Source organism: Grampus griseus, assembly GCF_964374135.1.
Source record: "Grampus griseus genome assembly, chromosome: 12".
Taxonomy (NCBI): Eukaryota; Metazoa; Chordata; class Mammalia; order Artiodactyla; family Delphinidae; genus Grampus; species Grampus griseus.
The window spans coordinates 2,018,711-2,046,629 of NC_139006.1; the positions used below are offsets into that span (position 1 = coordinate 2,018,711).

At 40.7% G+C, this 27,919-nt stretch overlaps 1 protein-coding gene across 1 annotated transcript; it reads right to left on the reverse strand.

Moving 5' to 3' along the window:
- Positions 1-27,324, reverse strand: PIWIL1 (piwi like RNA-mediated gene silencing 1; the record flags this gene model as incomplete). The annotated part of the gene is made up of 20 exons (XM_082668446.1): positions 1-169; positions 326-473; positions 2,644-2,769; positions 6,597-6,750; positions 6,910-6,980; positions 8,147-8,250; positions 8,364-8,564; positions 10,058-10,130; positions 10,495-10,682; positions 11,791-11,905; positions 12,424-12,541; positions 12,763-12,889; positions 16,654-16,765; positions 17,206-17,403; positions 18,050-18,130; positions 19,195-19,316; positions 19,698-19,912; positions 20,406-20,531; positions 26,788-26,899; positions 27,247-27,324. 20 exons carry the CDS (start codon positions 27,322-27,324, stop codon positions 53-55), a joined length of 2,586 nt encoding a protein of 861 aa, XP_082524572.1. The 3' UTR covers positions 1-52.
- Between the last annotated feature and the right edge of the window lie 595 nt (positions 27,325-27,919).

Genomic DNA, 27,919 nt, shown 5'->3' on the forward strand with positions numbered 1-27,919 from the left:
TTACAATTTCACAAAGAAAACAAACCGCTACATCTTGTCTTCTTCCTGTAGGTTAGAGGTAGTAAAGGTGATTTGACAGTGACAGGCTGGGCTCTCTGTGAACGCTCTGGCCAACGAGGAAAGCCAGTTTGTGGGCATACTGGCAAGGGGCAGGAACACGGATGATGCCCTTCAGCGGGAAAAGAAAAGTTTCTGTTACTCTGAATCTAGCTCTCTAAACTGAAACCTCGGTATTAAACTGTAAAAGCCTTAGACAACATAGCAATTCCATTTTGAAAAGTGAATCTCATTGACGTGAATAAACATTGATTAAAAAAATACTTACTGGCCAGTTATAATAGATATGACATAGCTTGTAAGTTAACCTCTGTATGTGGTCTGGCTTCAGGCCACTGCTGTCATAGATGACGTTGTAATGTGTGGGAGCAACACTGCCGCTTCTCACTGCCTGGCTCACGATAAAGAAATCATACCTGGAAATTACAAAAGAAAGAAACACACGGGTGTAAGGCTCATCTTTTTGAAAGCTAAAATTAAGATGATTCAAGTTTCTTACAGTGAAAAGATCCGGTATACTAAAATGTGACCTAATCTTCTCAAAACATAATATGCTTCCTTGAATTCAGAACTTGTTATTCATGAACCATTTTGGAATGCTTGTGTGTGAAAGAGGTTTAAGATACTACTATTATTTATATTGTTAAATATCTATCATTGATGCCTCGGGGCGTTAACAAACATTTGACACGGCTGCTAATTATGACGGTGCCACTGTGCCGGGTCACTGTTTCCACTCCACATCTGAGGGAGACGACTGCACAGCAACAGGCTCTAGAATCAAGAACCAAGTAGTGCAAACGTAAAGGAACATCAGGGTTTTTGTTTGTTTGTTTTGTTTTTTCATTTTTTTGGTACCAATTAAACATCAACCCAGAGATACTGTAATCTGACCTGATACAGATATTAAGAAATTAACTGTAATTTATTATGTCCACTGAAACTAGACAAATTTTAAAATCAGAATTGATCTACAACAGATTACGGTTATTTAGCAAAATGAGGGTTTCAGAAATGTTAAATGACTTGCCCAAAAGAACAGACAAATCACAAAAGAGCTAGAATCAAAACCTGTTCCCAGTTTAAGCACGTTATTATCGTTCAAAGTGGGCTTCGCCAAGTATCTGAGTAGTAACGGCAGCTGTTAAGTTTTAAAGAACATCTAGGGCTTCCCTGGTGGTGCAGTGGTTGAGAGTCCGCCTGCCGATGCGGGGGACACGGGTTCGTGCCCCAGTCCGGGGGGATCCCACATGCCGCGGAGCGGCTCGGCCCATGAGCCATGGCCACTGAGCCTGCGCGTCTGGAGCCTGTGCTCCGCGACGGGAGAGGCCACAACAGTGAGAGGCCCGCGTATCACAAAAAAAAAAAAAAAAAAAAATCTAGTAAAAAGTAATCAAATTTTTTCATACTTTATAGTTCAACTTGGATTTTACCCAAATTGTTAAAAAAAAATTATGTCTTTAGGTCAATGTTACACCTGAGCTTTGGTTATCAGAGTAGTAGTAATGTTAGAAGTATCATGAGGCCACTCTGAATCATTAAAGAGATCCTACAGGAAATGAAATTGTAATATCTTAGTTACTATCTTAGCCATTCTGTCTTCCTCCTTCAACGATTTTCCCCAACAGGTTAGAATCCTTCTGATAACTAACACCTGCCTGAGAGAAAGACACAATCCAAGATAATGCATCTTGAAATAAAAATGTCTATACATTGTCAGATAACAGGACTAAACAGAACCAAAATCTGTATTATCATTTGTCTACATAAATTCAGTACAGTAACGCCTCATCTACCTAAGGTTCATACAGGAGAAGCATTCCACATTTAAACTTTGCACCTAGGCTGACACTTTACCCTGATTAAAGTTGCCCTTTTTAAAAAGAGCTCCAAAAATGTATATATGAAGACAAAAGCACCACAGCTGTTCACTCTCATGAAGAGGGCGTTCATGTGGACTGACCAATGACTTGCCTTCGTGAACATGACTTGCTGCCTTGTACTCCATTCCCCACAAAGGGGTTTTCGAGGAACCAAATTTCGTGAGTTTACAGTTGAACCCTCGTGTGCTAATAAGATCATTACCGTGTGCCCCTGAAGGTTCTAGCTGGCTTTCTTACAGCAGAGTGCAGCTCCCGGTTACATAAAAAGTGTTTGCTCAGAAGCCACTTTTCTACCTGCAACTGTGTTTCAGATGACACTTTCTGACCTGTGGGTAACTAAGTGCATTACAGATCTAAAAATTTTGATTGGAAAATAACCATCTATGGATGAGGTTACATATGTAAAAAAAAAAAAAAAAAAGCAAAAGCAATCTAGAGCAGCTGTTCTTAAACTCAGGCTGTATAACTAATACCACAAACAATAACCCGCTTCCCCCAGAGAGAAATGGCACAGAAACCTCTGTTCACCATTTCAGAGACTAAGTAAATCATGGGCATTATTAGATCAAACTAATGAAAGACTTTAGTATTTATAAGAAATAAAATATAAGAACTATCAAGTAAATGTGTTGAAGGTGATAAAGTACAGAGGCTATGCTAAAGAGCAAAACAGAAACCAATCTTCATCTAATACAGAACTTACCATTCTGGTCTAGTAACCTCTACATCAATAACTGTTCCAGGAAGTGGATTTTGAAGTCTTCCTCCAGACTGAGCAAAAAATCTGGCGTTCACTCGTTTCTTCACCACAATGACCGTTAGTCTTGGGCTTAAGACGGTGATGAATGTAACTGCATTTAGTCAGTCATATTTTCAGGGCACTGAAGCATTCATACATTCATACACTCCATTTAAAAGGAAACGCACATCCCTCTTGGGGCATACTAGCTATCCCAGTTGTGAAGGAAGATTCCACAACTTGTAAGGGCGTGGAGTTACGGCCAGGAAAATACTGTGAGTAGAAAATAAAATGGCATATTTGGGCCCTGTGACTCAAGGTCATGTAGATGTTTAATCATTAAACCAAGCATATGACATACCTGTCTCACGAAAATGTTAAACCCAGCATGTTTTTAAAGTTAACAGTTTGAAAGCCTTTTCGGTGGGCATTTTCTTCTATGTAGAAAGTAAGATATTAACTCTCAAATCTTTGACAGGTAAGCTAATTTGAGCAGTCTCAAAGCCTAATTTCCTGCCTTTCAAAATGACTGGCTGACAACATATGGGGGATCTCTTGTCTCTCCTGGCTCAGCCACTCCTCAGCCCGCCACACAGCAGTACCAGAATACTGCCGTTTCCCCCCTCCCTCCCCAGCCCAATTCTGCAGGTGGTTTCCCATGTCAAGACTGAACTCCTCTGGCCTAGGGAGCTTTCAGCTCTGTGTCACGTTCGATCCACTGCCTCTACATGCCTTTTGACTCTCCTGAGGGCAGCCCTGTAACTGCCAGTATGCATTCAGCCTGAATACCCTTTCTATCCATCTCTTAAAGGTTCATTTCAAATTCACTGTCTGACACAGTCACACTGTATACACACATCCATTTGGGAATAAATGAATTAGAACACGTTAAGCACTTAGATCGGTGCTGGCATGTAATAAACCTTGATTATTATGATTTTCAACACCTCAAGTTTCCGGTGCTCTTTTTCCAGCTAGAACATTAGTTCCTTAAGAGCATAAATATACTTTATTCTAAACCCTGGGAAGCAGAGGGCTTCACATGCGGTATGGACCTGGCTGGTAATGTCTGACTTGGGTAGGTAGTTCACAACACACTGTCTGGACTGATGGTCTGAAAGATCCCCAAATGGGCACTTCTGTTCAATCATAAACTTAATGTGCTCCTTCACGGTAGAAGTAACCAAATATACAAGGGGCAGGAAGGCGATTCTACTTCAGTAAATGGAAGAAGTTTTTAGGAATATCACTATCTCCATGTACAATAGACCTCTCACTGCCCAGCTACAGCAGATCTGGATATAAGAGAGCCACAGTCTCAGGAATCAAAAGACAAAGTGGGGCTTCCCTGGTGGCGCAGTGGTTGAGAATCTGCCTGCCAATGCAGGGGACACGGGTTCGAGCCCTGCTCTGGGAAGATCCCACATGCCGCGGAGCAACTAAGCCCGTGCGCCACAACTACTGAGCCCGCGTGCCTGGAGCCCGTGCTCCGCAACAAAAGCCACCACAATGAGAAGCCCGCACACCGCAGCGAAGAGTAGCCCCCGCTCACCGCAACTAGAGAAAGCCCGCGTGCAGCAACAAAAACCCAACACAGCCAAAAAAAAAAAAAAAAAAAGTCAAAGTACACTAAAATGACTCTTTGATTTGCTCTTATACCAAACATTCTAAATCAACTAATCCATGACGCATCTTTATAAAAAGTTAACATCAACATTTCAATTAAAAAACAAATAGGACAAAACAGAAAGGATAAAAAACAAAAAGGTAACTACAAACATTACAGCCCAAACTCTGCATCTCTTCGAAGTGAGGAGTAATTCCTGGGTATTGTTTTACTTTGCAGACAGCTCCAAACTTGTTTCTAGATGCATCACCTACTGCTTACTGAGCGCTTACTGGGCACTGTGTGAAGTACATTAAACACCCTGACTTACTCCTTTCATCAACCTTGGTTAAGCTGCCGCCCGTTTCACAGGTGAAGGCAAAGCTGGGATTAACCCGACTGATTTCAGACATACGGCTCCTGACCACTGATCTCTGCAGCCGCCAAACAACGGCGCGATTCACACCGTGAAACCTACTTCGTGCAACCGTCTGTTATACACTAGTCCAAGCGATCGATCTAAACCCTCCTTCCCTGCAACGTGGGTTCCTATTCGCTAAAGGGAAGCTGAGCAGGAAATCCCACCAGCCTCCTCAGGCCCAGTTCCACCCCCTTGTAGAGGAGGACCCTGTTCACAGATACTCACTTATAGGGCTAGAGTCTCCTCTTTGAGAACTATTGCTGCCAGTCCTTCTGGGACCCAACCCAAAGGGCTCAAGAGACTCAAAGAACCAGAGATGCAGGCCCCAGCAGGGACAACAGTGTTATGTTCCCAGTATCCCAAATATTCAGCCTAAGGAAATAAGATGAACTTGCACTATTACCTCTACTCTTCACTTCTTGAAATTTTCTTTTTCTCTAGATATGAGAAAAAAAGCAGCTAAGACTAGAAAATTCTGAGTGCTAAAGTAGTAAACAACTAAAAAAATACCTAAGAAAGCAGTGGTCCATCTGAGCCCTTCCTCTACTCCCTTCCACCACATTACCCCTCCCCAGAAGGACAGAAAATCTAAGGGAAAAAACACAATTTAAGGCTTACAAAACTTCAAAAACCAAAATAAAATAAATACCATTATTTTAATGAGAAAATACAAACACTAGGGATTTTAAGATGACAGGAAAGAACATTAACCTTCATTTACAAAGTATTAAAAAATGCCTATTAGCATTTTAATCTGAAACACAATTACTTCACAAGAGATAAAAAACACCCCCGACATGCTCTGAGAACTTACTGGCATAACGATCTCATTTTGAGAAACGTGTAGAATCAACACTTAGAAGGGGCCTTTCAGAATCTGGCCAAAGAAGACTTGGAAGCACTCTGCAATTCAGCTAGAAACAAGCTCTTAATGCTCCTCCCATGGGCCTATAAATCACAGCGAGCCCAAGTACAGTCAAATGACTTTCAAAATCCCTCATTTTTTATAATGATAACAAATACCGGCTGAAAAAGTCTGGCAAAAATAATCAGTGTTTAAACATGCACGTGCAAGCACATATAAACAGGTCTCCTGGATTTTCTAAGTATCCTTAAAAATCAAATCCACAAATCTTTAATACGTTATGCGCTCAGCTCTTACTAAACAGTCCCTGATCTGGACTTCCTTACAATCTGATAAAGAAAACAGCAAAAGTTAAACAACGTAACTTATTAAAACAGCTGTCTTGAGATGGTATGCAGTTTACTGCCAAATAGCACGAGCAATGACCTCTGTAGGAGAGCAGAGGAAGGCGAAGCCCAGTACCGCTTTCAAAGGAGGACACGGGCAGCGCTCAGGTACGAGGAGCACTAGCTGCCCTGGGTTCTGCAGGCCGCCTAACAGGGCGAAGTGGAACCATCTCCCCTGTGACACCAAACACACGCCCAACATCTTACCCACCAAGCACCAGTCCAGCTGAGTTCACACAGAAATCAAACAAGCGTTCACGGTACAATGAGGTAGAAACAAAGTTAAGACTATCTGGAATGCATATTCCAGTAACCAATTCTGTGGATGCCTACGGCTGTACTGGGATAGTCAGACCCTCGTACTTCAAGGCTCTAGGAGAGAAAAGGCGGCGGCAGACGATCGGTAAGGCATCTCCATGCGTCATTCCTTGAAGGAGCTCCCGCTCTACATTTCCAGCCTGCCCCTCCTCCACGAAAAATTCTCCACAAGACACCCCCCCAACCCAAACCTCTTCCATTACCTCAAGCCTGACCTCACCTGTAAGGTTAGATTCTCACCGGTTTACCCTGTGACATTATTTTCAAAGATACAAAAGTGTAATTTTATAAAGAGAAAATGATTACATTTTGCATGCTTACTTGTAACCTCTACCAACAGATCTTAGGCAATCCAGAAACTGTGGTACTTCATAGTTCACCAACGTTTTAAGCTGACCGTCTCCTACGCCATCCCGATACACGATAATTCGACTAGGCATGTATTCATTGCAGCTATTCCAAGCCCTCAGAGCAGCTGAAAGAAAGCCAGACAAGTGTTAACTACAATAACACAGAACAAAAATGTGCTTCTACCAAATTCTGGGCACAGGATTTTATCAGAAACATAGCTTTAAGACAATCTCTTGAAGACTCTAATTCACAGGGCAGACGGAAACCACAACAGGAGACTCACCTTGCAAGCAGACTTTGAGCCCATCTACTAGCTCTTGCCCTCTATCTTGAAATACACAGCGAGAGAACCAGCTATTCAGAGAAAAAACATGGCCGTGGTGAGAATGCAACTGTCTAGAAGTTCTTCACTTTTGAATCATGCTATATCTATGTTACCCTTAGCCATTCATGTTCTTTAACTTCCTTTTTGAAATCTTAAGCAGAAGGGTTACAAGATACAAGAAATCTTCATAAAGCTTTCTTTCATTATAAATCAGTCCCATAATTCCATCACTGAGAAGAAAATAAAATTTAAGCCAGAGCTGCCTCCTAAGTTTACACCTCAAAACATACAGAACAGGCTTCCCTGGTGGCACAGTGGTTGAGGGTCTGCCTGCTACTGCAGGGGACACGGGTTCGAGCCCTGGTCTGGGAGGATCCCACATGCCGCAGAGCAACTAGGCCCGTGAGCCACAACTACTGAGCCTGCGCGTCCGGAGCCTGTGCTCCGCAACAAGAGAGGCCGCGATAGTGAGAGGCCCGCGCACCACGATGAAGAGTGGCCCCCGCTTGCCACAACTAGAGAAAGTCCTCGCACAGAAACGAAGACCCAACACAGCCAAAAATAAATAAATAAACAAATGTGGGGTTTAAAAAAAAAAAGAATATTATAAAAAAAAAACACAGAAGCACACTCTTACTACTATACTCTTGATAAAAGATACTTTTCTAAAAGATAAAACACCTTGAAATATGCCCATTAGTAACGCTAACACATCAATGCTTCAAGTTTCATTCTTCCTATTCTTGGCAATTCTATTAGTTCTAAGAAAAGCACTGAAAAATAATTTCACTATGTTGAAATACAAGTGACTGGGTAAACTCAAGTGGGTTTTCCAAAATAAAGTTAACATGACAACTTGAAATTACATTCAGTGGTCAATAAAATTATTAAAGAAGTTTTTAGAGACAGTCACATTTAAAGAGATGCATCCTCCCCGCAAATACAAATAATAAAATAACCTGAAACGCAATCTGACCGCTACATCAGGTTAAGGGCCAGTGAAAGACATTAAAAATGGTAGGGTAGCTAATAACTGGTTTCCTTTTCTAACTTTTCTCTTTTACTGGATCTAACGTAAGAGAAATCAAGGTAAAGAATTAACACAACCCCTGTCCTCCCCAGACACTGGCCCCTGGACTCGTGGGCTGTGTTGCGTATGTCTACAGTTAATCTGCGGCTACCAAAGCCCACTCACCGGGTCATCCCTTCATTGATGCTTGCTACAAAGCCCGCAATTGACCTCCGTCCAGCTGCGGTGTCATGGTAACAATCAATGCCAACTATCATGGCGAGCTTTAGCTTCAACAAAAACATCGTAATGTTAGATACAACAGAATACCAGCAGTATTTAAAAAATCCATTTTTCTTAAATAACAGTGAAAACTTTTATCCACCCATTAAATCAAACTTACAGGCATATCAACGCTCCACAGCTCCCCTCCCATCTTGCAGTTCATCTGCAGGGCGATCTTTGTAGCAATGGCCATGACAGTCTGTTGTCTGCCTAAGGTTCGGGCCACCACACACTGACTTGGAGTAGGGCAATCTGTACATAAGTACTTTTTAATAGCATCATATTTGTCCTTCCGACTGCTTGACAACAGGCAAACAACCTAAAAATGAACAAAACGCCCTCATTACAAAGAATTAGGAAACTGATAATTAAGTTCAAGGAAGAAGACAGGAAACCAAACCCACAAAATCACTGACTTTACTATTCATCTCTGCCATGTAGCTAGTAAGTATGACATTAACTTTTAGCTAATGCCCATCACGTTCAACTAGGTAATAGATACTAATAAAGAAAGCACGTTAAGCAAATAATTCAAAACTTGAGAACTTAGTTAAAAATGCTCTACTGCCAGCTTGGAATACTTCAGAGGTAGGGAATAGGGCAAAACAAGTTAGTGATAACCTATAGGTGGACAAATAAAAGATTTTCTAAAATGCTCACAATTTTCTTACTCATGACCCACCCAGAATCACGGCTTTTAAACTTTTAAAGCTCTGGCTTGAGAATATGATCAAACTATGAAACTTCCTAGGAAGTCCATGGGCACTGCTGGGGAAGCTGAAGCACCTGATCGAAGCAGACGCCTGCCCCAAACGGGAAGATGTTGGTCAAAGGGCACAAGCTTCCAGCTAAACGCTAAGCTCTGAGGATCTACTGTACATACAGCATGGTGACCACAGTTAACAGTACTGTATTATATACTTGAAGGTTGCTAAGAAAGTGGACCTTGACTGTTACCACCACATACACAAAAAGAACTGTAATTATGTGAGGTGATGGAGGTGTTAACTAACCCTGTGTGGTCATCATTTCACAATACGTACACGTATCAAGTCATCACGCTGTACACTTAAAACTCACACAATGTTACATGTCAAGTACATCGCAAAACAGCTGGAAAATCAACCAACCAACCAAGCCACCCACACCTGCCCAAATTCTGAGGATTCAAGTTTAAGTTTTGGAGCTGAATCCAGCTCTTTAACTCATTGCTGTCTTCTCCAATTTATATTCTCAGATTCTTATCTTTCTTTCCATGGCCCCCAATAAAATCACTTTCCTACCCTAGGTGTCTCTATTATTCCAGACAACCTGATAGCAATTTGCCTGTGGCGTTTAAGTATGAGATAAAGGACTAAAAGGAATCCATTAGAAGAAGCCAATTCATTTCTTGGGTTTAAAGTAACACAGATATGCTGTTTATCATTAAATTTGTCTTTGCCACCTCATTCATTATACTTAAGTGTAACCACAGATACCCTAACTATACTGTGTGTGCTGAACAGCTAGGTACTGTTTTTCACTCTTGTGCCTTTTCTCCCCCCAGATTTTCTAGAATAATTGAAGCGTCTGAGTCCCGGTAAATTCGAGATGGCTTTGCTGTTCTCCACCCCCTGCTCACTGTTCACAGTGCACAACAACAGCTCCTAGGCGCACAGGTAGAGCCGCATTAACTCAGCCATCTTAGGTCAAGCACGTATTTCGTGACCGGTTTGGGAACCTAATTATCACATTTACAACAACGGACTCAAGTTCTAAGACTTACAACAACTGATTCCAGGTCAACTGCCTCCACATCACGTAGCTACTTACTATCTGGGTGTCTGACGTGACCTTCTGCTGTAAGACTCTTAAATAGGCCTCAGTTCTATCGTCCACTTCAATCCTGGAATGGAAATACGTGATCAACATTCAGAAAGAAACAAAAACCGTACTGTGTGGTAAAGGTTCCTACAGATTATAACACACAAAACACTTCTGTATAAAACGTGAAATAAAACACCAGGCGCAGCCGTGCAGTCAAAAGGCTGCTTCTAACTCGCAGCAGCGCGAGTCTGAGCGACAGTCCGGCCCATCCTCCCTCCACCCTCAGTGACTCAGGTACAGTTCTGCATCCACCTTACAGGGAGCTGTATCAGACCTCTAAGATCATCTCATGTTTCTGATAGCTTTAGTAACAGTTTGAGTTCCCACACCCTCCAAATGACTGCTAATCAATTTTCAGAGTAGAAATGACTTGATAAACTTACATTACTGCTTTTTTCATTTGTATGCCCATGGCTGGTGTAACTTTAAATAGATTTTGTATCAACGCATTGGCTGCTTCATAATTTCTTCGAGTATAGATCAATAGCCAGTTATCTAGTGGCTTAACACTAATTAATGGTGCACCTCTTGTTTCCTTTGACCAATCTGCAAACTGTGGACTGTAATCAAACTAGAAGAAAGTTCAGAGACACTGTAAATTCCATTGTAAGTTCTCGGTGATAAAGCCAGAAAGTCTTCAATAATTCTACCATGGCATATTCTAAACCTCAGAGTACTACTCTTAAATTTGAACTGCAGTGACAGACGAAATGCCCTTAGTGAGGGGAAAAAAGATACAAAAATGTACTCAAAGGGTTATGTCAATTTTATTTAAAATACATTCATATTAACAGCTGCCACTCAAGTGCCTACCTGCCTGCACCAATATCTCAAGCTGCGGTCTTCTTAACCTTTCTACACTCTTACAAGGATAAGTGTTATTTCCCTCATGATAAAGATATTAAAAAATGAGGCCTTATAAGCTAAGCAACTTTATGACTGAGGTGTCGGATACCGAAAGCACGCTGTGAAAACATCTGACGGCAAGGCAGAAAGCTCACAGACTCAAAGCACAGTGACCCTAGAAATATTGACCATAGAGGAAAAAACCCAGTGCTTTTTACATGTCCTACTCACCTCCGCAACACCCCTTATACAGGAATATATATTAACTACAAAGGGTAATAAAAACAATTGCAATTAAAGTATTAAGCTACATGATTAGGTTGTTATTCAGAGAACATTTAGAAGACAGAAGAGCACAGCTTTTTACAATTTGGGTACTTGTAGTGCTTCAGTTACACCAAAACATATTTTTTGAATACTTGCCTTCCTTTTCTGAAGACAGAATATAAAAGCCATCACAATATTTAATATAGATCCCTAACAAACAAGCGGTCCATGCAAAAATGAAGCCAAATAAATTGGGAGCTTTCCCTGTAAAAAGATCACTTTAGTGGCAGACGAAATACCAACCCATTCAGATACTTAGGCTTCTACTGCACCTTAATTTAAGTAACTTAGCTCATTTTAAAAAATGAAGCCACCTTTAACTAAGTCTCACGGACGGCCTGAGGACCAAGCTGCAGGCTTCGCCCCCTCTGTGCTCACGTCAGTGGACCGTGAGGTGCGGGGGAGGAGAGGGCTGCCCTGGCATGAACTAGGGTGTGCACTCCTGCTCGCTCTGCTGGGAGTCTAACCCAAATCTGACGGACGGACAACGTTAAGAACTGCCTTACTGTTCTTCCACCCTGATGGATCTTCTCTGCTTGCAGAATTCTTCCTGAGAAGGTCAGTAAGCTGGAGTCGAAGCTCAGACCCCAGTCTCGAAGCTCCCTCTGCACGTTATCATCTCTGTGAAGTTAACATATTTACATATGCCTCTAAGTGTAAAGAGAGAGAAGGAAAACTAGCGCACACATGCAAACAGAGACCCGCTGCAACCTACAACAGATTTCTCTCAGGACTAAAACCCCGCCGAGAATGCTAGGAAACCCAGACGTACAATCTATTTTTCTCTCCTCCCAGCTATGTTTCCCTTCATGATATCCTTTCATTTAAAATTCCTGATGCCCAAACTATCTCCTCCTCAAAGTAAACAAAATGTTATAACAAAGAGAAAAACATAGACTTGTCCCAAACAATTTTGCTTTCTCTTCTATTCTTTTTCTAACAGAAGAATTAGAAATACCACAGGCTACAAGGTTTAATTATTCCCTGACAAACAGCAGCCTCACTTAGAAACATGAAGAACCCACCCTGAATACTGCAAATACAGAGCGAAGCAAAGTTACCTGCTGTCACTCCTCCAAACCCCCGTAAAATAAAGAACTGAACTGAAGCCGCATCCCAGTGGAGCAGAGATGACTTACTTATGAATGTAATCAATCAGTCTTCCTACTTCACGCTGCCTTTGTTCTGGAGTTAGTCTTGTATGAACAGCCAAGTCTTTCATCACATTAAAATCATTACGCATTTTATCAGTTAGACCTTTAAACAAAATGTTTAAAGGGATACGGTTAAAGAAACAAGAATCGTGTCTAAGTGTCTGGAGTGTCAGGTGGTGGTGAGTGAAAGAATTCTGAGGAGACAAAGCAGCTTTAAGGGCTTTTGAGGGGACGGAGGGTGTGAAGGAATGTTTAGTGACTTCTAGAACAGACGGGGAAAATAAGCTTTGTGGTTTCATTCCAGTAAAGAAAAGTCAGCAGTACCTGTGAGGTAGCAGAGCTCAGGGATAAGCAACGCAGGGCCTGGTGACGTGCCTCCGGGGCCTCTCCTTCTCTTCGGCTGACTGACCAAAACTGGTTGCTTCAAGTCGGTGATTTCTTGGTTATATTGCTATTCAAGGGAAGAAAGTATCACTGTTCACAGTAAATGCCTTTAGTCACACGTCATTTTGTAATGGACGATAGAAGTTTTTTTTTTTTAAATTAAGAACTGATGCCAACAGCAAGGCTAGTATCAGTTTCCAAGTATAAAAATTGTCTTTTTAATCCTACTAAACCCGGTTGTGGTTTATATGCTCTGCTGAGTACCTCATCTTTTCTCCTAAAAACTTAGATGGTCAAGGACAGTAAGGCTCTAAGTTTTGACTTTCAGTCACAGTTCTATTTACTTCATGTTTTGACTTCTTGGTTTAGAAACAGCAGTCTGTGTAACTCCAAGTCTTCACCACAGTGTAATTCCTCTAAAACTACTCTTATTATAGCGAGGACTAGCTTGTGAAAGTCGCCTCACTATAAGAATAAATGGTGGAAGGAGGGGGTTTGCACACTACGGACATTTTTAATTAGGGAAAGTTTCTCCTTTGAAGCTGAACTTCCATTTAGTGCTATTAAGATTCCCCACATGTAATCACTATCTAGGGTAAGTTTTTACAACCCGTAAAGAGACCAAAAATGTTGACGCTTAGAGTCTAACAAACGTGCGAGACCAGCTCTCCCGCCTCCAGTTCAGCTCTGCAATTCGAGACCGCGCAGACTTCTCACAAGTTATCTTCCCTAGAGCTCCTGGCCCTGTGTCTTAAAGACCCTGTTTCCATCATCTCTTGTATCCTCCCCTACCATCTTTTACTAACCTGGTTAATTTAGTTCTAACTTTTTATCTTTAAAACAACCACATCTCCACTAAGCATACAGGACAGTAATACCATCATGGCCATTTCATGAGTCCCGGTCTCTCAAGAGACTACGGTACCTGACCGTTCCTTATTCCTATCGTACAGTCAAGGTCCTGGCCATCTATCATCATGAATTAAGAGACCATGAATTCTAGCTTGTCACTGACTTTGTCCTACATTCAACTCTTTACCAACCACCCACAGAAACGCTTTCATTTCAGACAAGAAAATTCCAAGTGGAACATGCATATCTGGCCTCTGCCCCACTTACCTATGCCACTCACTCATCGCACTGCTTTATTACGGGTCTATTAACAGTCACCCTGCTTACACGTCATTCACTTGGGTACATACACAGGTAGAAACGTGGTAGTAACTTCAAAGCGTTCCTATTCTCTGCTTCACCAAAGGGCTTTCAATGCAGTTCCTAATTACAGAGCTGTGGGATTTCCCGCCAGTTCTTTTAACCTTTTCCCCTACGTATGAAAAACTAGCACTTTCATTTGTTCAATACTACTGTTAAACCTTTTCTTTTTAAAAGTGATGGACCATGGTCTTCCCTTCCAAAGGCCCTTCTCTCCCACTGAGTGCTTCCTAGACATTATCTTCAATACACAAGAACTAAGCCATCACTTACTACTCAAACTCCATTTCTGCTAGGAAGTTCTAAGAATACCTTGATTCTTTCAAATATTTCAAGCCCACCCCTTTGGATTAATTAGATCTACTAGACACCTTTACCCCTGGTTGTGACAGACATCTTCCCTGAGGAAGTTAACCTAAGCTGAGATGTCACCCTAAGAGTCAAGCGTGCAGAGCCAGCGCTGGCAGGCAGAGGGAGCCCCGTGGCTGGATAAGGCGGCTGGGCAAGTGACAAGATGAGGACACATAGCGGCTACATCATTCAGGGTTTCACCGGATAAGGAAAAATGTGCTTCCTAACAAGACACAGGAGCAACAGGAAGCCACTTAATTACTTTGGGTAGAAAGTGTAACATCAGATTTGTATGAGTGTTGAAATGGATCAGAAGTATAAGAAATGAAAACTACGAGACCAGCTGAGTGAGAGAGAGAAATGGGGCCTAGACAGGAGGTGGCAGTCACTTAGAAAAGGAGGAAAACGAAGGTACTTCAGATAAGCAAGGTAGGGTGATAGGGTCTGACAATTAGTTATACAAGGTAAGTTACACAAAGCATGGTGATCTGAGGTTTGAATTATCCATCATTCACCTGTTCATGCAAATACCTGAGTGCCTACTTAGGCACTGGGGCGTATATAAAGTCCCTGACTTGGTGGAAGTGGTGTCCCCTGCTCTGATGAAGAGCGCCGCACAGGGCCAGGTTAGGGGGCGTCACATGTTCAGTGCTGGTCACAGGTAAGGCATCTCTGAGACATCCAAGTATTCGGAACAAGTAGGCTGAGGCATGCCTAGGGCTGGAGACAGAAGCCTGAGAATTGCTAACACGTCATGTGTGAAGTCTTCACATGGACTGGAGATCACCTGGAGAGTGTACATGCACAGTAACTGGGGAGCTGGCGCAGAACCCTTAAGGATGCCAGCACTTAGAAGGCCCCTTAAGGGAGAATAAGCAGGCGTGTGAGATTCAATACTGGTCAGAGGAGGGGAGAATCCTCCCTGACTTCGCTTCAGGTTTAAATCAAACTTTCAACTGTGTCCTCTTTATATCTGCTGTTGGTATATACCAATTATTCCCATCTCTGATCATGATTATTAAAATGAACTACAGAAAAATGCCAAAATTCATTTCTCATAGAAACCTCTGACACCCAGAAGAATCTAGGCCAAACATGGTTGGATTCCTCAAGGAGTTTTCAGAGGCTGAAAACAGCAGTAGGGAAATCAAGCTGAAATGACCCTTGGCCTGTTTTCATTTTGCCCAGAGTAAGACCAGTTCTTAATGGGACTTCTCAGAGAATCCTTTTCCTCCAGAGTGGTATCTGATCTTCTCACTCACAGGGGAGCAGCTGAAGATCAGGCAACAGTAGATATTCAGGAAAAAGACATTTCAAAGGTCACTAGTCGGATGTGTACTTTTGACACAAAATATAAACACATAATAGTTCATTTACTCCACTTTTTAGAAAAAGGAAATAATCTAGAGAAAGTAGGAAAAAATGAAATAAATTTTAGCCCTTCAAAGACAGGTTTTAAGATTTTAATTAATGTGTTTTCTTTAAATACTTTTCCTGCACGTTTAACAGAGCACATCAAATGGGATGAGACCTTCTAAGGATATAGGGGCAGATCTGCTTCTCTCTGAACGCTGCAGCAATGTTCCGATGCCTTCCTGGAGAAACATTTTATTCTCTTCTAGTCAGTGGCTGCTCTTTCTTGCTATTTGTCTCTCGTGTCTTTGTCAGTTTAGTGATCACTGTGCCAAACAGCAAGAATCATCTTTATAAAACTGGGGCTGGGGGCCACCCAATAACCTGATCTAGCCCACATGAGACAAGTCTGTCTCACTCTGTCAGCATGTAAAACAAAAGTAAGAGTTAACCCATCTGCAGATTTATCACAACGGATGCTAAGGGTTCAAAGATCTCTAGCCCACGCCGCCAGATGAAGTTTAAAAGAAGTGCTGGCTACAGAGTAAGAGACAGTATATGCTAAACTGTTAACTTGCACTGTTTTCCTACTGGTCCTCCACGTGCTGAAGTTCAAATGTAACCTTGTATTCTACTGCAGAAAAGGAACCAGGACCGGGCACAGCTCATTTGCTAATGAGCTAACTATGCCGTGACCGCCTTAATAACATTTATAGACAGCTTCAAAAGCAACGTGTTCCATATGCACACCTGTTAGAAAATTCTACTGAAGATGCTTCCGATCTCTCCTAAGGTCTCAGCCCTTCCCAGTACGAAGATACGAGTGCACAGTAGCACCTCACCTTCCTGTAGAGATTTCTCCTAAGGTCTCAGCCCTTCCCAGTACGAAGATACGAGTGCACAGTAGCACCTCACCTTCCTGTAGTACTCTAAGAAGCTGACTTCAGAGCCGTCGGCTTTCCTGAAGGTGCTCTTTGGATTCTGGTCCCAGTCAATATCGTCTATTCTGTATGTTTTATTGTTATACCTATGGAGTTGAGATTTTATTGGTATTTGATTAAAATATGTAGAAATGTTATTAAAAAGAGGGGCTAGACACTATGTACTCTCTAAAAAATAAAATTTCAAGTCATTTGGTAATATACAATATTATGGAAAGATAAAGGGAAAATAATTTCTTAAAGACTATGCTATACACTAGATGGATGGGGAAGTTAACTAAACTATTAGAAAATAAAGTTAAAACTAAAAAGAATAGAAATCATTGGCTATTTCTCCTTTTAAGATGAGTATATTCCCCCAAAACTTTTGCTCTTGAGAAAAAGGTTATAAATATCCCTCCCCTGTTTTTGTGCTATTCCCACCTCTCAACTTAAACCCTACTTTCTCTCCATCTAACATTATAGGACTAGAAAGCCTCAATATCTTCAGACTCGTAAAATTATTTTGCATTATTAAAAGCCTTACTTGGTGAGAACAATTAAACCTATCAGCTCTTTAGCAACTTGTTCTTGAAATTTATGTTCTTCAGTTTGATGAAACAAGTTGAACATGAAATCTAAAACAGTTTCACTTCGAAGGACTTTATGACTGACATCAGTGCAGAGCATGATGTTATTTTCATACTGAAGAATAGAAGTAGTGAAGCCAGGCCAAATCACCAACCTGTCAAAGACGAGGAATGCCATGAAGTGACCTCTGTGAATATCCAACGTGTTTTGTGTGTGTCAGTTAGGGGTGCACATTTAGTAACTGGGTCGATAGCGCAAGTCTTCGAGCACATTTACTTAGCTTCAGGTTTTACAGGCTTCCAGATAAAGACGGATCTTTCTAAGATCTTCAACAATGAACGTTTACAATAATATGATAACTTTATAGGTTCCATTTTAAATTTAATATACTAACTTTATTAAATTTTATTACTTATATTGATCTAAGACTTGAAAAATCTAATTGAAAGCATCTACATTTATTATAATAAACCTAAACCACTTGAGCTGCAATCCTGATACACTGCAGTAACTTTTGAAGCAATCGTCACTAGCTGATGAATTTTGTTACCTGAGAGCAAATACAAACTTTATGTTGGATAAGTCTTTATGCTTTTCCCCCATGACAAATAAATATCACATGATTTTTTAAAATCCAAAAATTCTGGGATGTCTCCTTCATTATTTAAGCCAGGTTAAATGTCCACTTAATGTGATGGGTACCACTAGCAGCCAGAGTAAATCTGATCATTTCAAAACAGCATCACTATCAAAGTTTGTGATTAAACCTAAGGAACAGAAACTTTCCACTTCATACAAACCTATGATTTGGAATATCAATCGGGTCACTTGGGTTATAATAATTCCGTCCAATCTGCTGCAAATTCATCATCTTTAAAAGCCTAGAATTTGAAAGGTCAGAATAGAGAAATGAATATTGGTAAGTGTCTCTGACACTACAGTCACAATGGCATGTTGTTTAGGGCAGGAGTTGGCCAACTATGGCTCATAGGGGGCCACATCCAGCCTACCTGCTGTATGGCCTAGGAACTATTTTTTCTTTTTACATTTTTTTAAAGGTCTGGAAAAAAAATCAAAAGATTAACGATGCATGAATTATGTGAAATTCAAATTTCAGTGTCCATCAGTAAAGCTTTATTGGAACACAGCCATGATCATATATGTCCAATGACTGTTTCTGTGATCCAACAGCAGAGTTGAATAGCTGAGACACAGACCACATGGCCTGCAAAACCTAACATGTTTACTATCTGGTCCTTTGCAAAAAAAAGTTTGCCAACCCATCATTTACAGAAAAATAAATCTTCCATTACATTAATTCAAACAAGTATCCACCAAAATGGGTCAGTGACAAGTTATCTCATGACCAACTTAGGTAAATTACAAATCCAAGAATTACGTCTCACTATGCTCACGCCAAGCTCAGGCTCATCCAGATTGCTTCCCACTCAGCAGGGGGACGGCAGGGGCGGGGGGCCTTCACAGAACTTGTGCCCAACAACTTTGGGTTTGGAAAACACAGCACCCACACTGAAAGCCAATCATGGAGCACGCACTATACGTGTCCTACGATGGAAGAAGTAACTCGGAACGGACCTAAACCCTGCCCTGCTTTCTGAACTGGCACCCCCTGTGGGACAGAAGGAATATAAAGTTAAAGTGCTGAGAGAACGTGTGCTCTTAACATAAGCTCAGATGGGATCTGAAAGATCTAATCTCAACACAAACAGGGAAGTGAAAGACATGACGCTCGCTTGAAGCAAATAAATGAGACTTACACCAGTACACCGCACCTAAAAACGATTAAAACTCAGGGTAACCCAATGATCCTAGCCAACCATTGTAAAATCTAGGTACTAAGTATACAGGTACTTATTGTTCATGTCTTTCAACTTCTGATTATGTTTAAGATTTCTTAATACAATGTTTAAAAATGCCAACATACCTCCTGAAAATAATATTATAGAACTGCAAACAAGTTGGTGATGTGGGCGGGAGCTCATTTGTCAAGGTGACAGTTATCCTCACATGCTCTCCATTTCGGGTCTGACTAAAAACTTCGGTAACCTGAAGCCAGAGTGGTGGAAAACCAAACTTTTAATTTTGTTAAAATAGGGCCAATCACATAAGCCTGTTGAATAAGGCAACAGTGAAAAGTATGGAAAAGTTTCAGATTAAAAAAAAAAAGAATGCCTATGAGAAAAGAGTAAGAGAATGGGCGTGAGAAAAGAGCAATCAAGTGCCTTCTTATTACTTGACTGTAATCGTTAAGTCACTCAGGTGGATCTGAGGATGGTATAATAATGCCAAATACACCCATGGGTGTATTACAAGTCCTAAGAGACAGGAGACCACTGGGGTTTCTCTAAAGCTACCCCAGACTGTGGCAGTTTAGCTTTGAGGTAGAACTCCCCATCTCCCTCTCCCCAACCCGACAACTGAAATAACCTTGTGCTGTAGTCTTTTAGGTAAAAATAATATCGTTCCATCAAAAGCATGACACCTTCCAATTAAATCTTCATGTTGAAAAAGAAGAGCTGAGCGGAGTCTTCTGGCTTCCATCAACGGGTTATAGTCAACGTGATACTGATATAAGGCCCATTGGGGACGGGATGTCAATCGAAAATGGTTAGTGCTCAGCCTTACTATAGTACCTGAAGAACCTGTAAAAGTCAGTCACATTCAATTAATGAAATAGCAAGTTTATTCCTCCTTGAAATCTTCACTGCCATGACAAGGCAGACACAGTTCTGTAAGCAAGGGGTTAAAAGCAGCAGACAACACAAAAGTCCTCAGACATCTGACGCTGGAGACTGTTCCACTTAGGTAAATTACTAAAAGCATCCATTTAGAAATAAATCCTCCCTAGACTGAGTAATTTACAACCGAACCAATGAAATCTCTTTACAGCAAAGAGCTTTAAAAGAAAAAAGTGATCTATGTAATAAAACAACATTTCAGTGCAGCTAACGACATCTATAACCTATTTCAAAACCAAAAGGGAGAGAGGAAAATGCAAAAGCCATCCATGCAAAATCCTTGACCAAATGTGCTCCTTCACCCTAGTAATGCATCGTACAAATAAATACCGAAATTAAAGTGCCTCAATTCACTGCCCTGTGCACTTGAAAACTGTCCTCTTAGTAATTAACCTACCTGTTTTTGATTCTTTAACATGATCTAGGTTCTGTCTTGTATTCACACCAAGATCATGAAAGTCTCTACGACGACCTCCTCTGTCTGCTAATGATAACTCGTGAAATCCAGCAGATATCTGGAGTTCTTAAAAAAAAAAAAGGAAAAAAAGAAAAAAATTATACATCTAAGTAATATGCAGCATGAAATAAAGCATGACGATTCCCAAAGTACTCTACTACCTGAAACCCAAAGGCTCCTGAGGTGCTAGAGTGTAACAATCCCATCAGAATGTTTCAGGTAACTGCCAGCCAAAGGAGAGAACAGCTTCTCAGCCATAACCTCTTCCGTGAAGCCCTTCTTGTCACTGCCCTAGGCAAACTCAGCTCCTTCACAAGACATGTATACCTCTACAAGATCAAGACAACTGGAGTGATTCAAGAACTTAGGAGCACATGTGTATTGACTGGGTAATTATTTTTCTGTCTCTAGGTCTGATAACCACCTGTGGGCCTTAATATCAGTATTTTTCACAATTTTTATGATGTAATTATAGCTGTAGGAATTGGTAGTTCATATGATTTAAATGTGCAACCTGAATTAGAAAACGTTAAGTCTAAAATGTAATTTCCTCACTAATTTCCCTTACGGACCAGCAGAGCAGATGGGATGGGCCTGTGTATATCCTGTGGTCATGACACACATCTACTGGGATAGGTTAACCATCAGTTCATGCTTACTTGTAAAAGCTGTGGCTAAAATATCCTAAATTATTAAGTCCTTTAATTTGCATGAAATATATTATGAAGTATCTCATATCAATAGTATGATGTGGGCCAAAGAATGAACATGGGCTTTGTAGTCAAGTGTTAAGTTCTAGCTTTTAGTTAATAGGCATGTTATCTTGTGTAGCAGAGACTACTGACTACCCAATAACCAATCTTTCATTCTTATTTTAAAAGTTTATTTGGGGAGTAATACAGCTAAAAGACTAGAATTTCCACCTTCCTTGCAGGTAAGGAGGGCCTAAGAGACTTATGCAGAAATTACCGGATGAAATGTCAGGGAAAGCGCCACAGGGGAGTCAATAGCTGGCTTTTCTGTTGTCCAGGCCCCTAGCTGCCAATCTTGCCTGGAATCTGGATGTGATGGCAGGAGGGAGCTCAAGCAGACATTCTGAACAAAACCTAAGTCTTAATGACGGAGGTCATGGACTTGGGAGGAGAGAACAAAAAGATGAGAGCCCAGTTCTCTTCTGACAACAAATGCCAGAACTAGCCCAGAACTGCCAGCTTCTGGAGGAGAAGTAACACAGCTTAAACAAAGCATATGTTATTTTAATGTGAGCTTCAATTTCTTCACCTGAAAAATTGATTATAATAAATTTCACAGGAGGTAGTAAGTTTTAAACGAGAACTCCGTTTATAAGGCGCTTTAAAGGTCCTGCTAATTGTGTTGGTTCTGGTGCCTCCTGATTTTCAGGGGCTCTGTTTTAAGCCTTTTAATATGCAACTGTTTGTATTTGTCTCCCTTAGTGAACTTTTTATCCCGAAGTCTTTCAGCTTAAGGTATCCATGGATTAATTACACTAGCAAAGGTCAGGTATTGAGTTTCTCTTAAAAAAGTATCAGTTCTGGATGTGAAAACCTGATTGCAAGTTTCTGAATATAAACAATGATGAAGTTTGCTCCCCTCTCTACATATAGCACCGCTATTATTAACATTTTAGCCAAAACTTGATTAACTGTCAATCTAGAAAGATGACACATTTCAAAATGGATACAACTGGAAACCTTGCTAATTCCCCTTCCAGGCAGCTGCCAGAGCGCTTTACTAAAAACACGGATCCCATCGATCACGCTGCTGTTCCATTCAAGAGTCCTGCAATGGAGCCCTGTCCCCCTTCACAGAGTGAAAAGTCGAGGTCTCAAACAAGGGCTCATTAACGGGCTCTAAAACACAGTAGATACTTGAACATTTACTGTGAGAAGCACTTCTCAGATATGATACTTACAAGACCAGTGAAAGGCGGTAAAGTCAGGCCTTGTATTTGTGACCCTGAGTATCACTTGATCTTCACAGTGGTCCTCAGCTATAAAGATGCAATATATACCTTTTCATAGGTAGGGAACTAAGTTTCACAGAATTAAATTTAAATTCATAAGAACTGTTAAAAAAGTATTAGTGAAGATCAATACAAAGAATGTTTAGATTTAAGTGTTTGCAGAAATTTTATTTGCATTTTAATGCTACAATAATAAGGATATGTTTTCTAAAAAACAGCTTCAGTGCATCCTTTTGCCCAGAGTTTTAATTCAATGAAATTTTGCTCTGTTGAACACTGCTGAACATGTCAAATATTCTAAGTTTCAAAAGAACTGTGAAGAACAAAGCAAGAGGCATCACACTTCCTGATTTCAAGCTATACTATAAAGGTGCAGTAATCAAAACAGTATGATACCGGCACAAAAACAGACACATAGACCAATGGAACAGAATCAAGAGCCCAGAAATAAACCCAGGAATACATGGTCAACTCATATCTGACAAAGGAACCAATAATATTCAATGGAAAAAAAGACAGTCTCTTTGAATTATGGTTTTCTCAGGGTATATGCCCAGGAGTGGGATTGCTGGGTCATATGGTAGTTCTATTTTTAGTTTTTTAAGGAACCTCCATACTTTTCTCCATAGTGTCTATATCAATTTACATTCCCACCAACAGTGCAAGAGGGTTCCCTTTTCTCTACACCCTCTCCAGCATTTACTGTTTGTAGATTTTTTGATGATGACCATTCTGACTGGTGTGAGGGAGGGTGACACAAGAGGGAGGGGATATGGGGATATGGGGATATGGGGATATATGTATATGTATAGCTGATTCACTTTGTTGCAGAGCAGAAACTAACACAACACTGTAAAGCAATTATACTCCAATAAAGATGTTAAAAGAAAAAGACAGTCTCTTCAATAAACGGTGCTGGGATAATTGGATATTCACATGTAAAAGGATGAAACTGGACCCTTATCTTACACCACTTACAAAAATTAACTTGAAATACATTAAAGACTTAAATGTAAGACCTGAAACCATTAAACTCCTAGAACAAAACAAACAAAACGAAAAGCTCCTTGACACGGCATCTTGGTAATGATTTTTTTTTTTTTTTTTAAGACATGACACCTAAAGCACAAGCAACAGAATAGTTGATAAACAGGTGGGACTATAAAAAACTTCTGGACAGCAAAAGAAACCGTCAACAAGGTGAAAATACAACCTGCAGGATGGGAAAAATATCTGCAAACTTTACATATGATAAGGGGTTAATATCCAAAATATATGAAGAACTCATACAACTCAATAGCAAAAAACCAAATAAGCCAATTTAAAAAACAGGCAAAAGACCTGAACAGACATTTCTCCAAAGACGACATATGAAAGACTAACAGGCACATGAAAAGATGCTCAACAGCACTAGTCATTAGGGAAATGCAAATTAAACCCACAATGCGCTGTCACCTCACGCCTGTCGGAATGGCCACCATCAAAAGGACAACATAACAAAGGCTGGCGTGGATGAGGAGAAAAGAGAATCCCTGTGCACTGCTGGTGGCATTTTAAATTGGTGCAGCCACTATGGAAAACAGTACGGAGGCTCCTTAAAAAATTAAAAATAGGACCACCATATGATCCAGCAATCCCACTTCTGGAAATATATCCAAAGGAAATGAGAATACTCACTCAAAAAGATATCTGCACCCCCATGTTGGTAGCAGCATTACTGACAATAGCCAGGACATGGAAACAACTTCAGTTGTCCATTGACGGATGAATGGATAAAAGAGTTTGTGGTGCATATATATAATGGATTATTATTCAGGAAATAATAAAAACAGGAAACCCGACCACTTGTGACAACATGGATGGGCCCTGAGGGCATTATCCTAAGTGAAACCAGTCAGACAGAGAAAGACAAATTACTGTATGATCTTGCTTATATGTGGAATCTAAAAACAAACAAACAAAAAACAACCCCAAACCAAACTCATAGAAACAGAGATCAGACTTGTTACCAGAGGCAGAGGAAAGGGAAGGGAGAGTTGGAGGAAAGTGTCTGAAAGTACAAAATTGCAGTTATCAGATAAATAAGTACTAGAGATATAATACACAACATGATGACTGTAGCTAACACTGCTGTAATGACATACAGGAAACTTATTATGGGAGTGAATCCAAAGAGTTCTCATACAAGGAGAACATTTTTTCCTCTTTTCTTTTGATGGTATCTTTATCAGAAGGTGGGTGTTAGGTGAACCTAATGTGGTAATCATTTCACAATACATGTAAATCAGACCATCATGCTGTATGCCTTAAACTTAGACAGTGATGTGTGTCAATTATTTCCTCAATAAAACTGGGTAAAAATAATAAAAGCAAGTGACCTAGAGGTGAGTTTTGGAGTCACTGGTTTCAGCACTTGACTCCCACTCTGGATTTATTCTTGTCATTTCTGGCCTCTGAAGATTTTCCAACTCTCTAGCCACATCAGATGAATTTTAAAAAGTTATTTTAAAATTTAGCACATTAAAGGTATTTAGTTGGAGGATATCTAGCCTGCTATAATGCTGGATACAGAATTCTCACTTGGCTTGTATATTTAAAACGCATGCAAGTTTCTATTATTAGAAACATTTGTAATTTACTGTGATATATTTATTCTAATAGAACAGATTGTACCCCCCTGTTCACTTTTTGGATTCAATGGGTAATTTAAAAAAGAAAGAACTGAGGCATCTAGACAAAGTGACTGGATAAAACCCTATAAATTTAAGGAGATTAATTCCCATAAAAGAATTGTCATCAGGCACTTTGAAGTCTGAAACATCCTGTAGTACCACAAAAGCAACAGACGTAATTAGATACATAAAGCAACAAATAAAAGGCCCCTTGTCTTCTAATAGATTCTTCAAATGAAGCACTATTAACCACTGCTGTATTCTTCCCCCAAATTTTCTATACAGAAAATATATACACACACATGACACGTACTTACTAAAAACACAAAGCTGTTTTACAAGCTGCTTTCATTTCAGTCAAGTTTTTACATTCTTGAAAACGGCTAAAGGGTACTCTACCGTTAGACACAGCGGGTTTTACCCTTATTGGGTAGGGGTTTCCAGGGTCTGGGTGCACTACCCTGAATGTACTGCTAATAGAAGCGTACTGCTGCTACACAATACAAAACGCCATCCAAACGTTAGCACAATCCCACGGGGAGCACAAATTCCAGTTTCACAGTTGCCAACATTGGCAAAAAGTAAAATGGAGAATAAACAGATGTTTATTCTTTTTAAAAAAATGTTTCAGTTTAATTTAAACTTAATGATAAGGCTTAACATTTTACTGGCCTTTGTATCTTTCACTGCTTTGCCCTTTCCTTTGTCCACTTGGCCAGCAGCTTTTAATATCACAGATTCATAAGACTGCTCTGTGTATCAGAGAAATGAGCTCTTCCATCATTTCAGTTAAGTTCCCAGGTTGTCTTCTGACACTGACGTTATTTGTCATAGCTTGATTCACACCACTTCAAGTTCATTTTAGAGTCATTCATGTTTTCTTCTAATTTTATGGATTTCATTGGTTATGACTAAATATTCAGAGTACATGGAAATGTAGTGCAACGCATAAAGCAAGGAACCAAGTTTGTTTTCTAGTTTTCCCTTTGCGTCAACACTATTTTATTGCCCATTTCTCACGCCCATCCCAGGGTTTAAAAGCCAATGTGACTATATTAATTCTCCCTATGTCTACATGGGTCTGCTTTTCCTATACCAAAACCAAACTTAGTAACTGTAGCAGAATCTTACACCAAGCATCCAATTAATTAGTTTTCGCAACAATGCAGTGAAAAAGCACAAGTTTTGGAATCAGAACCGGTGTTCTGACTCTACTGGCTGTCACAACTTTGACCTCAGTTTTTGCAACTGAGAAACAGGATGAACAGAACCAACACATGTGAAAATATGTTTTCTAAGTCAAAGTTACAAATGTAAAAGTTGGTACAGCTTTGATGAAGTCCCTAAAGATGCCAAGAGAATGTTCTAAAATGATTAATGCATAATAAGCAAATTGTAATCAGTTTAGAATTTGCTTTGGAACAGCCAGTGTGGGGCTCTGGTAGGCTGGAGTTCATTTCCAAGGAGGAAAGCAATCCTGTGGCCCTGCACTCAGGGGCAGGCTGCACGGTTTGCGGGAGATGCAGCTACACTTTCAAGGACTGCTGGGGGTCCTTTCTCCTTATACAGAGCTTTGGTCGCCATGCACATCTAACGCTGCCAGTGCGCACGCGCGCGCGCACACACACACGCATGCACGCACGCAGCCCCTTCACTCTCCCTTCACCTTGTGGCTTGGCTGTCGCTCCTACTGTTCCTCTCTGTCGTCCGCGGCCAACTAACTCCCCCTCGTCTGGTGGCGGCTGCAGTCTAGGCTGAATATAACCAGGCTGCTGACTCTGCAGTTATATGCAAATGAAGAACAGCATTCTTTTCACGTCAAAAGGTTACAGGTATCAGAGGCAATAACTACTCAAACAAGTCCGGGGCATTTAACCAAAACCGATCTAAATTAGTAATCAAATATTTTATCCTCAGAAAAAAATTTCTTCAAGAAGGGTCGCCAACTGAAGGCAAGCCCCAGCTTCCAATATCCACAGGACACAGAACGTCAGCCTCCTGGTTCAGCCCTTATCCCTTCACAGGACACGGTTCTTAACCTCCTTTTTGCCAGTGCAAGCCGATGAAGGATTAAGAACACTGCGTCTAAGACGCCTCCGCAGTTAGGACAGGGGAAAGCACTCACTGCAGCGGCGCCCGCGCATTGCACCGCCTCCTGACCACGAGCCCTTCCTCTTGCTCTCGCTCTGGCTCTCCCAGTCATTCTTCTTTTTCTTGAGAGGAAATAATCATGAAGACAATACTCAGTGTTCACTGTTATATTTGAGTGTTTCTACAACGTTACCTTTAAACGGATTTGGTTGAGATTCTAAAATAAGCTCCCGGGTAATCCCATACTTTTCTAACCTCTTAACATACAGTCAAAGGCAATATCCCCACCTTTGATAAACTTAAGTGCTCCTGTGCAAGGTGGTGGCACTGAAGTGGAAGACCTACTACACTATTTCATTTTTCAATTGGATTATTTATTATAAAGAGATTTAGGAGGATAAAACTGTTAAGAGACTGAAGGTGCTGGTGACTAGTTCTTTCTTTCACATCTGGATGTGTAACCTACTATGAAAGAGGGCACCAATGGCAAGTTTTATGCCAGGCTCTTTACATAATTCTTATACATACGTTACTGTATCTTCCAGGATCTTCCCACAATTCCATGTGTAGCTTAATCTTTTCTACCACATCATTTATGTCCCATAATTTCATTCTTGGTGAGGGGCATCCACTTCGTCTCTAAAGAAAATCGACTGAGTCATTCGTCTCTAGACTACTCCTTTACTCCGCCTACCACATCTGATCAA